The sequence below is a fragment of the Hemicordylus capensis genome, chromosome 3 (assembly GCF_027244095.1).
Source record: "Hemicordylus capensis ecotype Gifberg chromosome 3, rHemCap1.1.pri, whole genome shotgun sequence".
Lineage (NCBI taxonomy): Eukaryota > Metazoa > Chordata > Lepidosauria > Squamata > Cordylidae > Hemicordylus > Hemicordylus capensis.
Window position 1 is genome coordinate 27,417,360 of NC_069659.1, and position 16,492 is coordinate 27,433,851.

At 43.7% G+C, this 16,492-nt stretch overlaps 1 protein-coding gene across 1 annotated transcript in view; it reads right to left on the reverse strand.

Annotated features, from left to right (window-relative positions):
- Nucleotides 1-5,297: 5,297 nt before the first annotated feature.
- PDGFD (platelet derived growth factor D) overlaps nucleotides 5,298-16,492 on the reverse strand; it is a 303,356-nt gene continuing 292,161 nt past the window's right edge. Inside the window, exon 7 of the mRNA XM_053311254.1 lies at nucleotides 5,298-11,011. Within this exon, the coding sequence (XP_053167229.1) occupies nucleotides 10,877-11,011 (135 nt within the window). The 3' untranslated portion in view covers nucleotides 5,298-10,876. The remainder of the gene's footprint in view (nucleotides 11,012-16,492) is intronic.

A 16,492-nucleotide genomic window follows, 5' to 3' on the forward strand; every position in this document is an offset into this window, starting at 1 on the left:
GTATATGTGTGGATTGCTAACTGGTTGAAGGACAGGAAATAGAGGGTAGAGCTAAATGGAGAGTTTTCACAATGGAGGGAAGTAAGAAATGGGGTCCCCCAGGGATCTGTACTGAGACCGGTGCTTTTTAATGTATTCCTAAATGTTCTAGAAGTTGGGGTAAGCAGCAAGGTAGCCAAATTTGCTGATGATACCAAACTCTTTTGGGTAGTGAAATCCATAAAGGATTGTGGGGAGCTCTAAAAGGATCTCTCCAAACTGGGTGAGTGGGCGACAAAATGGCAAATGCGCTTCAATGTTGGCAAGTGTAAAGTGATGCACATTGGGATGAAAAACCTCAACTTCAAATATACACTGATGGGATCTGAGCTGTTGGTGACTGACCATGAGAGGGATCTTGGGGTCGTGGTGGACAGTTCATTGAAAGTGTTGACTCAATGTGAGGCCGCTGTGAAAAAGGCAAATTCAATGCTAGGGATCATTAGGAAGGGGATTGAAAATAAAACTGCTAATATTATAATGCCCTCATACAAAATGATGGTGCATCCACACCTGGAGTACTGTGTACAATTCTGGTCACCACATCTAAAAAAGGACATTGTAGAACTGGAAAAAGTGCAGATGATCAGGGGCCTAGAACACCTTTCTTATGAGGCAAGGCTACAACACCTGGGGCTATTTAGTTTAGAAAAAGAGACGACTGACGGGAGACATGATAGAGGTCTATAAAATCATGCATGGTGTGGAGAAAGTGGATAGAGAGAAATTCTTCTCCCTCTCCCATAACACTAGAACCAGGGGTCATCCCATGAAATTGATTGCTGGGAAATCTAGGACCAGCAAACGGAAGTACTTTTTCACACAACACATAATCAACTTGTGGAATTCTCTGCCACAGGATGTGGTGACAGCCAACAACCTGGATGGCTTTAAGAGGGGTTTGGATAACTTCATGGAGGAGAGGTCTATCAATGGCTACCAGTCACAAGGCTGTGGGCCACCTCCAGCCTCAGTGGCAGAATGCCTCTGAGTACCAGTTGCAGGGGAGTAACAGCAGGAGAGAGGGCATCCACCTACACACATATACACATCAGGACACACACTTGAAGGTTCTTGAGGGTACAAACAACAACTCAACTGACAAGTATGTAAGAATATACAAGTTGTTCTAGTAAGAACTAATCAGCCTACTTTCCTTTCAATGAGGCCATTCACACAATCAAAAACTGTGCTCTACCTGGGTTTGGGAGCAATGTGTGCTCCCGATTTTTGGTTGTGTGGAAACAAGGTAGGAGGAAAACCTGGATAGAAGTGATTGTGTGGAAGTAAAGTAGGAGGAAAGCTACCCAGGGTTTTCTCCTACCTTGCTGCCACACAATCACTACTACCCAGGTTTTCCTCTAAACCTTGCTTCCACACAATTGAAAATAGGGAGCACACACAGCTCCTAAACCTGGGTAGAACACAGTTTTTGATTGTGTGAATAACCTCACTGTGAAACTGCGGGGAGAGTGAGCTAAGCCCGCTCTCCCCGCAGATGATCTCTGTAGGGGCCCTGGGCGGCCGTATTGGCCGCCCACATGATTGCCGCCTCCGTGATGGAGCTGGCGAGGGCTGGGGGGAGCGGGGGCCGATTGGCCCCCACAAGCTCCAGCATACCATGCGCAAGCACACAGGGCATGCTGGCAAGACCCCCAGAGCTGGGAAGCGGCTTTTCGCCTCTCCTCTGGGGGTCTCCTTGTGAGTAGCTGCAGTGCAGGCTGTGCCGCGGCTACTCATGTTCCGATAGCCCGGGTTTGTGGAGTGCTCGCTCCACAAACCCGGGCTTAGGGGCGGGCTACTAAAGCGGGTTACCTGCCTAGGAACCACTGGGCTTGCAGCCGAGCCCGGTGGTTCTTATGATCAGGAAAAAACGGGCTAGGCTTTCCTAGCCCGATTTTTCCCGATCGTCAGAATAGCCCCTGTCTCTACAACTGGACTATATTTGGTTTAAATTGAGGTCCACCAGTTACATCTCTTGCACCTCAAATTTTGTTAATGTGCCTGCCATCTTGGATTGGGGTGGATGACATCCTTACAAACGACACTATTGAGGTGTCCTTGTGTGTCACTCACAACAGCTGTACCAAATCTTTTCTAAATCAGACTGTGCCCAATTTAGTTCACTTGCACCTCTAAAGTTTACATTTCTGCCATCTTGAATTGGGGTGGATGACATCGTGGCATCTATGCCATTGAGGTGTCCCTATGTGTCCCTACAGCTGTAGCAAATTTGGTTCTAATCGGTTAAATAGTTCACGTTAGCTCACTTGCACCTCAAAGGTTTATGGTTCTGCCATCTTGAATCAGGGTGGATGGCATCATTGCAAACTACACCACTGAGGTGCTCCTGTGTGTCACTCACTGCAACTTTACCTAATTGGGTTCAAATCAGTTAGACAGTCCACAAATTGGCCCTCTACAAGTAAGCAGTTAAAGCATCCCTCCCACAGCACTTTGTTGCTGATCTTGATGCCTGCCCTCTTTTCCAGTACTATAAAGCAATGAAAAATAAAGTCCATCATGGTCAATTATGTGTTTTAACATAATGTGTAGTTTGGCCCTATAGTATCCTACAGTGCACAGATGGACATTCTCAGAAGCTGTTTTTGTTAAAACACAGAACCTGTGATCTGGGCAGGTCTCCTTGGGCACCACAATTATCACTCCAGTGTTGTGGGCTGAGCTGATGATGTCATAAAAGTAGCCAGTAGCAGCTGAGAGAACATGAAGCTGTCCCAACATGGCCTCTGCGTGGCCTTTTTTACAAGGTAATTAAAAAAAACTTTTAAAATAAATTAAGATCGTGAACCCTCTGAACCGGGGGTGGGTTCGGTTCGACCCCGAATCATCAAACCTCCGAACCGAACCCCCAAACGAGTCCACACATCCCTAGAAAAAGGCCCTCTGGTTGCACCTGAGCCATGAAGGTCGAATCACCTCTAAAGGAAGGATGTGGTTGTATAGTAATCCCTGTAGCTTTCTGGGCTTTCTATCCCTGCTCTCTTCTTAAATCCAAAACCCTGTTTCTCTCCAGCTTCCTTTCTCTGGTCAGCCTGGAAGTTATTTTAAATCTGACACTAAGCTCAATTTCCTCTTTGCAGTTATCTGATTAATCTTGGAACTTATTTTTAGTAGTAATATTGCTTTAATCAATTTTCCTATTCCTATCCTTACCCTACAACAAAACCTTTTTTATTTCTGAACTGCAACCTCTCTCTCAATCCATTTTCCTGCTACCAAACTTTGCATTAAAATTATTCTGACGTGGAACTGCTCCACCCAAGCAAGCTAATTTCCCCACACAAAGCCCAAACACAATTTTGGGGTGATCACCAACCAGCTCCAACAACACCGGGGCAGCTCCATCAACACAGTAAACAAAGCAAATGACACGGACAGAAAAATAGGAATGCTAATATGAAAAGAAAAGATAAAAAATATTAAAACAGTATATGGAAAAGCAATTAGTTAAAACCTTTCCAAGCCAGCAGGAGTCAGCGGAAGCACCTTTGCCTTTGCCTTCCCACCTCCCTCTCTCCCTCCATGACTCCCACTTGGGCTGACTACTGCCCTTGTCTATCAGGAACTGTAAGCCCTATGGAGTAGGTAGGGCATGCAGCTTTATTGTAGAGATGAGGCACTAGTGTGAGCCCAGAAACATTGCCCTATTCCTTTTGATTGCTTGAAAGAAATTTCTTTCAATTGCCCTGAAGTAATGCCGAGAATGGACATGACATCTGACCCTACTAGTCCTGCCTTTTGTTGGGAAACCTAACATCTGGAACTGATATTTGAAATAAGTTGCAGATGTCCGGAGATTCCAGCAGCCCATTGAGGGTCTGTAGCCAGGGGGTATCCAGGGCTGGCCATCACCTCCACAAATTTCTCTTCCCCACCAGCTGCCATCCCCCCACAAGTTTCTCTTCCCCACCAGCTGCCATCCCCCCACAAGTTTCTCTTCCCCACCAGCTGCCATCCCCCCACAAGTTTCTCTTCCCCACCAGCTGCTAGCCCCCCCACCCCAGTTTCTCTGTCCCTCTAGCTGCAATGCTGCAACTAGAGATTTGACCTGAAGGTCTTCTGCTCCGGTATCTGTGTAAATTTGCAACTTGCCACGCGGCCCCAGGATTCCCCATGTGAGTGCATGGGGAATCCTGGAGAGACTCCCCGAGCCTGGGAGGCTGCTTGCAGCCGCCTGGCGGGGGTCTCCCTGTCTGTTGCCACTTTGTGGAGCCGTGCTGCGGCAGCACATAAGCAATCAAACCGGGGTAGCAGAGCGCTAGCTCTGCTAACCTTGTTTAAAGGGAGGGATACATTTGGTGGTTTGCTGCCAGGAGCCACACGGCTCCTGTGGCAGCAGATGACTAGGAGAAATCGAGCTAGGCTCCCTTAGCCCGATTTCCCCCGGTTGTGTGAATAGCTTCACATTTTACAAACCTTTCTGGCAGGGTTTCTAATACAAGTCTGTAGCAGGTCTGTTGAGTAAGAGCCGAGATGGAGGGGGAACAGTAGGATGAAGACAACGAATACTTATATACCACTTTTCAACAAAAGTTCCCAAAGTGGTTTACATAGATATAAAGAAAAATAAAATAAAATGGCTCCCTGACCCCAAAGAGCTCACAATCTTAAAAAGAAATTTAAGATAGACACCAGCAACAGCCACTGGGGGGGATGCTGTGCTGGGGATGGATAGGGCCAGTTGCTTTCTCCCTGCTAAATAAAGAGAATCACCACTTTTAAAAAATGCCGCTTTGCTCAGTTAGCAGGGTAATCCACTTTGCCTGGATACAACACACCTCAAACTGAAGCTAATGGCATGCAATGTTGCTTTGCAGCTAGCATGATGTGCTCTCATAGGAACACAGGAAGCTGCCTTATACCGAATCAGACCACTGGTCAATCTAGCTAAGTATTGTCTACAGTAGCGGGCAGCAGCTATCCAAGGTTTCAGGCAGGAGCCTTTCTCAGCCCTACCTGGAGATGCCAGGGATTGAACCTAGGACCTTCTGCATGCAAAGCAGAGGCTCTGCCACTGAGCTATAGCCACATCCCCATCTGATTGCTGGTCAGAGATGAAGGAAAGGGAATGGAGCTCCATTAAGAGCCCACTTGGTGCCTGCATGTGAAGGCTGGGGTTGATGGAAAGCAGAGGAAGGATGCCCATTGCACAAATTCTGATTTCTGCTATTGGCCAACATCACATTTTTGTACATTTAAACAACTTTGACTCAGACGAAAGAATCAAAACCAGCTCCTTCAAAGACTAAAGTTTATTTTTAATTGCCAATAAGACAAGTATTGTGTGCTGTATTGTCAAAATATCAGTCTACAAAAGGCAGCATTTTAGGGATATAACATCAAATTCAACAATACATATATACATTGCACATGAGAAAGCAGATAATACAACAAAAGAGGTTGTTTTTTTTAAAGCAGTCTTTCCAAATAGTAGAGCCTCTCTGAAGTTATGGACTTGTTTCAGAATACTTTGAAAATGGTAGTTGCACACTAGATCTGATACGCTTTCATTGGATGGAAAAAGAACTGATCCATAACTTCAATTCTGATGGTACATTCCAGCATAGTCTGGTGCAGCTCCCATTCATTTCAATGTGATATATGTAGGAGATCTTCCTGGATGATCATGCCCAGACTAAAGGCACAAAAGCTACTGGAGAGTTGGGGGAAGGAAAGTGGAGGGGAGAGAATAGCAGATCTCCATAATGATAGGTTCTTGCAATAAATAAATGCGAATTAACGACTTTCCTTGGTTACATCCTGGCTTACCACTTCAGCACAAACCCTCTCATATTTACAGCTCAACCCTCAAAATCTACTGCATGGACATATGTGGGAAAGGAGGAAAGTACTCACATATGCACCAAACTCCACTTAGTGTGCTGCCACAATGGTAGGATATTCATACAGTTGTACGTTTTGTGCACCAATTCCAGCATAATATTCTATACTAGCTCAGGGGACACAAAGTGTGGAGGCAAGGGAAAGAAATTGGCCTATGCACCCAACACTATGCATTTTTTTATGATCATGAGTTTTGCTCTGGCAGGTTATCAAGGTTGTTCCCATGCATGGTCCCTTTCTTTCCATAAGGGGCATTACAGATTACAAGGTAGCAAATTTAGATTATACATTAGGAAATGCTTCCTAACGGTATGAGCTGTTAGACAGTGGAACAGTCTGCCTCATGCAGTGGTTGCCTCTTCTCTAGAAGTTTTCAGTTGGAAGCAGAATGGAGATCTGCATGTGTTGCTGTAGCACAGGGGTTCCCAAACTGTGGTTCTCCAGATGTGGCTGAACTACAATTCCCATCATCTCCGATCAATAAACTGTAGCTCAGCAACATCTGGAGAACCACAGTTTGGGAACCCCTGCTGTAGCAAATTCCTGGACAGAATAGGGGATGGACTGGAAGACCTCCAAGATCTGCTACAATTCTGAAATTCTATGAAATAGCAGCCCAGAAAATGTTGTGTGGCTGGGTACAGAAGCAAGCTTTAGGCTCATGTGCACTCTCTCCAGTTTCTATAGATTCTGCAACTAAGCTTGCATTCCCTGCACACCTGCCCTGTATTTGAGTCCCACATATATGATCAACCCATTTCAAAATAAGGGTGCAGTGATTGTGCACATAGTTGCTGACATCCAGAGCAATGCTCTGCAGATGCTCCTAACACCCACAGCCATGAAGGGCTAGCCCCTGCACTGCTGAGTGTGCTCCTTGAAGTCTGGGTTGCAAAGAGCACAAATCCTTTTTAGGTCGTGCCCATGCTCAAGATGTGCTCTGTTGCAGCAGAAACACATCATTGAGGGTCAAGTGAGGTGTTTCTGCTGTAATTAAGCACTGCTGACCCACGGGGAATGCCAAAGAATTGGACAAGAGCGCAAAAGTGTCTATGCTTCAAGGAACACACAGCAGCAGCATTGGGGCAAGCACCGTTTGGCTGTGGTTGTTAGGAGAGCATTGCTGTGTTTGCAGAGTAATGTTCGCAAAATATTGCTCTGGATGTCTGCCAATGACATCAGTTCTTTTCCAAACAATCCTCTCTCAGACATCTGATTCTATCTACAAATAATCCCACGGTTGCCTTCTTTTCACATTAATAAACTGATGTGCAGGCCTCAACAATTGATTTTGTGCGTCGGCAGCCTGGAGCCTATTCACATAACAGCTCTGAGGATTAGATGAGTTTCTACCTGCCCCGACTGAACAAGGCTTATGGGGAATGAGTTGCTTGATCCATCTGCCACAAACTGGCATTCTGCTCTGCATCCTTTCAAAGTGGAGAGGGAAGAGAGTTCAGATGACTCATTTGCCAAAAGGAATCTGGATTCATTTTTGAGCGGGAAGAAAATGGGTGACTGCAAGAAGAGTGTGAGCCTTTAGAATTACTCAAAAGACTGGTAAATACACCTGAAATTATCTGAGGTCTTTCAGCTACAACAAGGGTTCTCAAACTTGGGTCCCCAGATGTTCTTGGACTACAACTCGCATCAACCCCTGGCCGCAATTACCAAAGCGATTGTTGCTTTGGCTATTGTAGCTGCAAATAATGGGAGTTGTATTCCAACAAGTCTGAGAACTACACAATCAACCCAGGACACCTTTCTCTTGTAGTTATCTACAGGTGTTATCTACAAATTAGCTTCTGACTGGTGGGAAGGTAGTTAAAATGTGTTCCCATTTTTTAAAAAGGAGATTGTTCAGATATGTCCACCACCCAGTTGCCACCTTGAACTGAATACTCATGGCACATTGGCAGGGGGCTACCCCATGTGTGAAACAAAGAATTACAGTTCAAGAACTGGTCAAGCTATGTGGAACTAATAACCCAATTTAATACCATGCATATTTAATACCATAGTTCAGTTAATAATGTCCATTTGAGATTTAAATGCGTCATTCTAATGTGCTGTTTTCCTAGTGTAAACCTGGAGCGCTGGGACATTTGGTGCAAAAGAAGACAAATGAGAAACCGTGAAGAATCTCTTGAAGTTCAAAATAGGTAATAATGTTGAAAATCTTTGGCTTCAGAGCTGCTCATTTAAAAAAAGGATCATAATGAATTACACATCTTAAAGAGGCATCTGGGAAAGACAAGACTTACAATCAATATAAATAAAGGGCGGGAGGGGGGAAATCAGGCAAACAATTTTCTAGGTTCTCAAGTGTTCGGCCAGAATAGCAAGTAAAAACTTGTTCAATATTTAAACTGCATTCCAGGAAAGGTTTGATAGAGATATAAAAAACAGAGTAGATAACAGATTTTACTTGATAAAGAAACCAATCCAGAGGATGGAGATCATTCTAGAACTCCACCACTAATATAACCATCAGAACAGGAATGGTTTAAAAGTTCACACTATTACCTGATAACAAGCCAATTTCAGTTTAATGCATGAAATACTATTGTAAAGCCATTTCTTTCTTCCTTAAAGACAGGAGCTAAAAAGTAATACATAAAATGAAGTGCAGCTTCGGATGGCTATTAAATATAAATCCTTGTCTACAAAACCTTCCATCCTATTTCCTCCATTATATTCACCATCAAAAGTTCAATTTTCTTTTGGCCCCAAGCAAGCCTACACTTTGCACTGGTCAGATTTTTTGGAGGGTGGGGAGGAATCCCAAACCCCAATTCCTTATGTTAATCAAACATCTTTCTGATAATATGTTCAAAATCGCAGCAAGCTGGCTATGCTGTAGCTTTTAAGGTGCTTTATTTTACAGAAAGGCAGGGAGTAAATAGTTTTATATTCTTTTCAAATAATAAACACACAGTATTGTTTGGCAAGAGAAAGGTGAGAAGTTGAAGTAGTTAGTATCAAAATACAATCCAAAAGAGGTGGTGGTGGTGGTTGTTTACATGCCAACAGCTTGAACTTGGCAATTGAAGCTACTAAAGATGGTTAAGAAATATTACCGTATGTAATGAGAAAAGTAGGACATTCCATATTTAGCTCTAAAAATACTGATCTTTAAACTTCTCCTCTAAAAACTAGAACTCTTCCGTTCTTGCTTTCCACTTGGATATATCTGCAAGAAGAGACAGGAATTCTCAAACTATCTGGGGACCCAAGTTTGAGAGCCCCTATTCTGATTTGTTCCAGTTTAAACCAGCTGGTATGTTTCCCAGACTATGGGAAACACCCATAGCAGTGATATAGGAAGATGCTGAAAGGCATGATCTCATACTGCGCAGGAGATGGCAATGGCAAACCCTTCCTGTATTCTACCAAAGACAACCACAGGGCTCTGTGGTTGCCAGGAGTCAACACCAACTCGACGGCATACTTTACGTTAAAAATGTTTGTAGACTAGTTATGTGGGCTGGGGCTGATGTTCAACCCAAATGTCCAAATCTGGGTTATGGGTTCCCATGGAACTTCTGCCAAATAGGTGATACCAACCTAATTATGAAGTATTTCTTGCTCTAGGTAGCCTAAAAGCCTCCCTGGCATCTAGAGCTCTATCTGTGTGCTGTGGATTGGGCCCCCCCAGTCCTATTTCTGTAGGGTCCTCCCATTTCTGTAGGATGCCCAGACAGACAAACGGTAGTACAGCATGAAAGCCACTTCTTTTGCAGAGGCCTCTTGTCTAGATCCTAAGGGAGTGGGAGAATCTTCTGGAATCAAATAGGCCACCCTTCTATTGAATTATACTTATGCTGGATGGAAGCCTGGGCCACAATATTGTGTGCCAATGGAAACTGATCCAATGAAAATAAAACAGGATAGCTGGTCTTGTAGTAGCAAACATATTTTTCTCCTTTGCTAAGCAAGGTCTGCCTTGGTTTGCTATTGGATGCGAGACATGTGAGCTTTGCAAGTTATGGTGCCAAAGCTCAGTGGGAGAACAGATCCTAGGTCCACCCCCTGGTATCTCCAGGTGGGGTTGGGAGAAACTCCTGCCTGTAACCTTGGAGAGCCACTGCCAGTCAGTGTAGACAATACTGAGCTAGATTTATTTATTTGATTTGTATTCCAAAATGGCTCAGGGCAGTAGATGGACCACTGGTCTGATTCATTATAAGGCAGCTTCCTATGCCCCTAAAATTTTCTTTCTGTCATGGTTTTGTGTGTGTCATTTTTTTTTTTTTTAGTGTATTTGAATCTGTATTTTGAAGGAACAAGGGTTAGAGTTATTTGCAAGCATAGTTGTGTTGGGAACTATATGTTGTAATGCATGTGTCTAAATGTGCCTTCTGATATTGCTGGATGTGCCTTCTTGTTCCCCATGCAACTTCAGGATTTTGTCTACCCACTCAGTATATCAGACCCATGAGTGGAGGTCTTTTTCTGCACATGGATTACATTTAGTGGATCAGGTTGCTTGTATACAAACTGGATTAGCTATTTTGAATAATATTTTTTTCCTCCTTATGTACACCTGTATAGATGTGCTTAAGTCAATAGGCTTGTAAGCGCAGAGTTGTGTGTGCGAGTATGTGAATACATGCATGCATACCCATGTGTAACTTATGCATGTAGGCATTTAAAAGCCAACTAAGAAATTCAGCCACAAAAACATCATCATGCAGCTAGATCTCATTGCAGGCACTAAGATTTCAGCCCTTGGATTCTCTGGTTCTCTCTTAATACCACATTTAAATCCAGAGAAATAGACCTGTGTTACAAATGAGTAGCTGTCATGCACTCAGTACTTGAAGTCGAAAGGCCATGGATGTCTCTACCAGTTAGAATGCAGGCTGTTAGCAAAGTTCAGTGGCCACTGGGAGAAGATCCTCAGATTGCTCCTCCTTGAAAAGAAAGAGGTCCTTTAAGTTGCACATAGGATGGTATAGTCCATCCTTTATCGAGGTGGCCTTGCACTGCAGATGCAGTCACAACGCTCATGGTGCTCAAGCTGAATATCGATCAGTGCCATGCTGTTCTTGGTTCTTCCCCTCCTCCTGATATGACCTGCTTCAGGGAGGAACCTCAGCACCTACAGAAGGAAAATGAATGGTTGGTCAGAAACCAATTAGAATGACGGAGGGACTTGTGATTTCAGGTGCACCTAATACCAACATTGTGGAAATGGTGTAAGCCCAATAGTAAGGTCAACATGTGGACTTGGTCTGTTTTTTAGACTGACTTGAGGCTGGACTTGAGGCCTAGGGAAGCTTAAGGTCCCATATGACAATGGCCTTTAAGTGGGGAGGACAAACTCCTGATTTTCAGTCATGTGTGAATTAAAAGCTAGGTTGGAGGAGGGGAAAGTGATTGTGTGGGAGGTGGGCAGAAGCTCAGATGGCATTTCCTTCTACCTTGGGAATACGCTAGGTAAATGTGCTTTTAACTCACACATGCCTGAAAATCAGGAGCATTCATAGCTCCCAAATGTGGGTGGGACACTTGTCCTACTACTGTAACAGGCACATCAACAGGTCTAATGACTAAGTTAGTCATGATGAAATTATTCCTCCTGACTTAACTTGATCTATTGATTTAAATAGCCATTAGTCATGACTAACTAGTCAATATATGACCCATAAGTTCCAATTTTCCCTATTTACCATGGACAGTCCCTAATTCTGGATACCTAACCCTGGTAAATCACTGTCCTCTTTTGCCTTTTAGGAAGATTTGAACAATAACCCTTGCTAACTGAGCAAGGACGAACCTTTATAAAATGATGATTCCCTTTTATTTAACAGGGGGAGAGCAACTGGCTCTATCCATCTGCAGCACAGCATCCCTCCAGTGGCTGTTGCTGGTATCTATCTTATGTTCCTTTCTTTGATTGTGAGCCCTAAAGGGTGGTGGCGGAGGGAGGCTAGCGTCAGCTTGTGTTTGGCTGCCGCAGCCCCCTGCCCGCCCTCCATGCCTGATGTCAGATGCAGGGGGTCGGCTAGCCACCCCCCACGCCTGACATCAGATGCAGGGGAGTGGTCTCCCTACCAAACGGGGCTGTGCAGCCCCGTTTGGGAGGAAGATCAGCCCCGCTACATTGGCATTGTTCACTCCAGCTGTGCTGTCAATGCAGCATGGGCTGATTTAGGTCCCAAATGGGGCTGCACGGCCCCATTTGGGAGCAAAATAATGCTCTTCGTGTCTGACATCAGACATGGGGTGCGTGTCTGGGAAACATAATAAAATGGCTTCCTGGGGGCAATGGCCCGGATTCTTTGAATCCATTCGCCCAATGGTGGCTCCGCCCCTGCTTTGGGGACAGAGAGCCATTTTATTTATTTATTTATATCTTTGGGAATTTTTGTTGAAAAGCAGCATATAAATATTGGTTGTATTGTCTCGTATTGTAACTTAACAAACACTCTGCAGTACATCCTCAAGAACGTGAAATGATGCTTACAAAAATGGATTAGGGTATACATGCATGTGCCAATATATCAAACCTTTGTGAGATTTTAGGGGATACCTTTAAAAAGAGTGTTAGTCTTTGTTTCCAGAATTACTAGCTGACATCCTGACTAAATTACTCAATAGAAGCCCCATTGAAATTAATAGGATAAGCAAGTCATGACTAACTTGTCCTATTAATTTCAATGGGACTGCAGTTAAAAAATTTACACAGGATATCAGTCACTCTTTTTTAGGTTTCAGACTTCCCCTGAGGTCTTTCAAAGTTAAAACCTCTTAGCGCACTTGATCTCTAGGAAATGTAAATCCATTACCACTAACACACTGTGAAATGCATTGCTGACATTCATTATGGAATGTTAAATATGACAGTGTAGGACAATTATTTTTCTTTTACTAGTATATCTGCAACTCAAACAATCACTGTTCTTAAATAATAATAACATAAGAACAGCCCTGCCGGATCAGGCCCAAGGCCCATCTAGTCCAGCATCCTGTTTCGCACAGTGGCCCACCAGATGTTGCTGGAAGCCTACAGGCAGGAGTTGAGTGCATGCCCTCTCTCCTGCTGTTACTCCTCTGCAACTGGTACTCAGAGGCATCCTGCCTTTGAGGCTGGAGGTGGCCCATAGCCCTCTGACTAGTAGCCGTTGATAGACCTCTCCTCCATGAAGTTATCCAAACCCTTCTTAATAAGAATATAATCAGAGGACAAGTTATTATGCAGAGTAAAAATTCAGAATACAACAGTTGGAGAGGATACTATACATCATCTCCTAATATGACAGCGGGTCCATTCCCCCAAATCTTCATGTTTAAGTTCTCTTTCCATTATTAAGATCCCTTTTTTTGTTTGGTCTTGTTTATTTCTTTTCTTTCTTTTTTTGGCCTACGTTTTGCATACAAATAAGGTTTTGTTTTATAGGGTTAACAGGTAGGATGGGAGAGGCCACTTCATAAATGCAGGAAGGGGTTGCAATTAAGGGCAGCATTTGAGATTGATCAGGGAACTGAAATTTTAAATGGTTCTGAAAACTGAATACAATCTAAAAGTCTGAAAAATCCTTTCATAAAACGTTAGGGAAATTCCATCTGTGGCTTCTTCCTCTTCTATTTATTTCAGGTTTATTTTATTTATTTATTTAATACATTTCTATACCACCCAAAATGCAAGTTCTCTGGGCAGTTTACAAAACAATAAAAACAGCCAATAAAAGATTAAAAAATTTCAACAATTAAAATTAAAAAGTTAAAACTATTAAAACACGATTACAAGGCTATCTAATTAAAACCTGGGTGAACAAATGCATTTTGACTGCCCTTTAAAAAGTTGTAAGAGATGGGCGAGTTTGCAATGTGGAGTATATGTGTTTTGAATTATTATAGCAATGGTAGATTTGTATCACTAATATGAACCGTGCAGACTGGTAAGCAGGAAGTCAATATTTACTTAATTAAATGTAATTGGACTGTTAAGATATTGTAAAAACCAATAAAAAATTTTAAATGCCCAAAGTTGTAAGAGATGGGGAGGCTCTTATTTCAGCAGGAAGTGTGTTCCAAAGCCTCAGGGCAGCAATGGAGAAGGCCCGTCCCTGAGTAGCCACCAGATGAGCCGGTGGCAACTGCAGACGAACCTCTCCAGATGATTTCAATGGGCGGTGGGGTTCATAACAAAGAAGACGTTCTCTTAAATACCCAAGGCCCAAACTGTTTAGGGCTTTATAGCTTATAACTAAAACCTTGTATTCTGCCCAGAAACTTATCCGCAGCCAGTATAGATGTTTTAAGATAGGAGTGATATGGTCTCTCTGAGATGACCCAGAGACCAATCTGGCCGCCGCATTCTGGACTAACTGCAGTTTCTGGACTATGTACAAAGGCAACCCCACATAGAGCACATTGCAGTTGTCAGGTCTGGGGGTGACCAGCAGATGTACTACTGTTCTGAGGTCATTTATCTCAAGAAATGGATGCAGCTAGTGTATCAGCCGAAGCTGGTAAAAGGCACCTCTGGCCACTACTTCAACCTGGGACACCAGGGAGAATTTTGTGTCCAGAAGCACTCCCAGACTGCGTACCTGTTCCTTCTGGGGAAGTATGACCCCATCCAGAACAGGTGGATCAAACTCATTTCCCGGGTCCAACCCCGCACAATAAGTACCCCTGTCTTATCTGGATTCAGTCTCAGCTTGTTACCTCTCATCCAGCCCATCACTGCCTCCAGGCAGGCATTTAGGGAGGTTATGCCTTCTCCTGATGACGTTGACATGGAGAAATAGATTTAGGTGTCATCAGCATACTGATAACACCCTGCACAAAATCTCCTGATGATCTCTCCCAGCGGTTTCATGTAGATGTTAAACAACATCGGAGACAATACGGAGCCCTAAGCGACACCATACCGAAGTTCAGTTTTTGAAGAACAACAGTCCCTGAGAGACACCATCTGGAATCTGCCCGAGAGGTAAGAGTGGAACCACTGCAAAGCAGTGTCTCCCACCCCCAACCCACTCAGACGCTCCAGAAGGATACTATGGTTGATAGTATTGAAAGCTGCCGAGAGGTCCAAAAGGACCAACAGAGTCACACTTCCTCTGTCAATTCCCAATTGGAGATCATCCATCAGGCCGACCAAGGCAGTCTCCACCCCATAGCCCACCCAAAAGCCGGTCTGAAACGGGTCTAGATAATCAGTTTCATCCAAGACTGCCTGGAGTTGGGAGGCCACCACCCTCTCAATTACCTTGCCCAGCCACGGAATGTTGGAGACAGGCCTATAGTTGCTCAACTCTGAGGAATCCAGGGCAGGCTTCTTCAGAAGTGGTCTAATAATTGTCTCCTTAGGACAAGGAGGCATCCTGCCCTCCCTCAGCATTAGCATTCCCTCAGGTTAGCATTCTTTAGAATGTCAGCATTTCCATTCAGCTCTGCAAAACCTGCTGCACTTTTCCCTTTAGATTTCAAAGTACTGCAGTCAAGTCACTTCAGTCTGAACTAGGCTTGAGCATCATGGAGGCCTCTTTGTGAAACCAACCAAACATTATATGTTCCTGATCCAACTTATTCTGCAGGACACATCTATGCATGTGGAAACTGATCTCCATTGAGAGTTTATAAAGCTTTTTTGGATAGGCACTTAAATAAGAACAGCCCTGCTGGATCAGGCCCAAGGCCTATCTAGTCCAGCATCTTGTTTCACATAATGGCCAACCAGATGCCTCTGAGAAGCCCACAGACAAGAGGTGATGGCATGCCCTATCTCCTGCTGTTGCTCCCCTGCAACCGCTATTTAGAGGCATCTTGTCTCTGATGCTGGAGATGGCCTACAGTCACCTGACTAATAGCCATCGATAGACCTGTTGTCCATGAATTTGTCTAAGTCCCTTTTAAAGCCATCCAGGCTGGTGGCCATCACTACATCCTGTGGAAGATAATTCCATAGATTAGTTACGTGCTGTGTGAAAATTACACTCCATCACGGCTTTTAGAAAGCTTGTAAAAACTTGGCTTTTTATCCAGGCTTTTACATAATCGTTTTTACTGCTGCTTCTGTGTGTTTTTACCTGTTGTATATTGTTTTTATGCCTGTTTTTAATATGTTTTTATATTTTTTAGCTTGATGTTTTTATTGCCTTTTTATTGTATGTTTTAACTTTTGTAAACTGCCTTGGGGTTGTCTTTTAATGAAAGGCGGTATATAAATGCAAAAATAAAAAATAAAATAAAAATAAAAATACTTCCTTTTGCTGGTCCTAAATTTCCTGGCAATCTATTTCTTGGGATGACCCCAGGTTCTAGTATTGTAAGAAAGGGGAAAAAAGCTTCTTTCAACCTCTGTCATGTCCAAGAAAGTGTTTGTAGAGCCTGTCCCCACTCCACCCAGGTTCATATTGGGCTAAGCACACTGCAACATGCCCAACTATGACACTGAATGGCCCTTCTGCACCTTATATAGAGATTTGATTTAATTGCATTTATATCCCACCCTTCCTCTATGGAGCCCAGGGAGGCATATATGGTTCTCTATATGCCCACAACATAGTGAGGCAGGCAGACTAGGGTGACAGATTGTGACTCTTCCAAGGGAGAGTTGCACATTCAT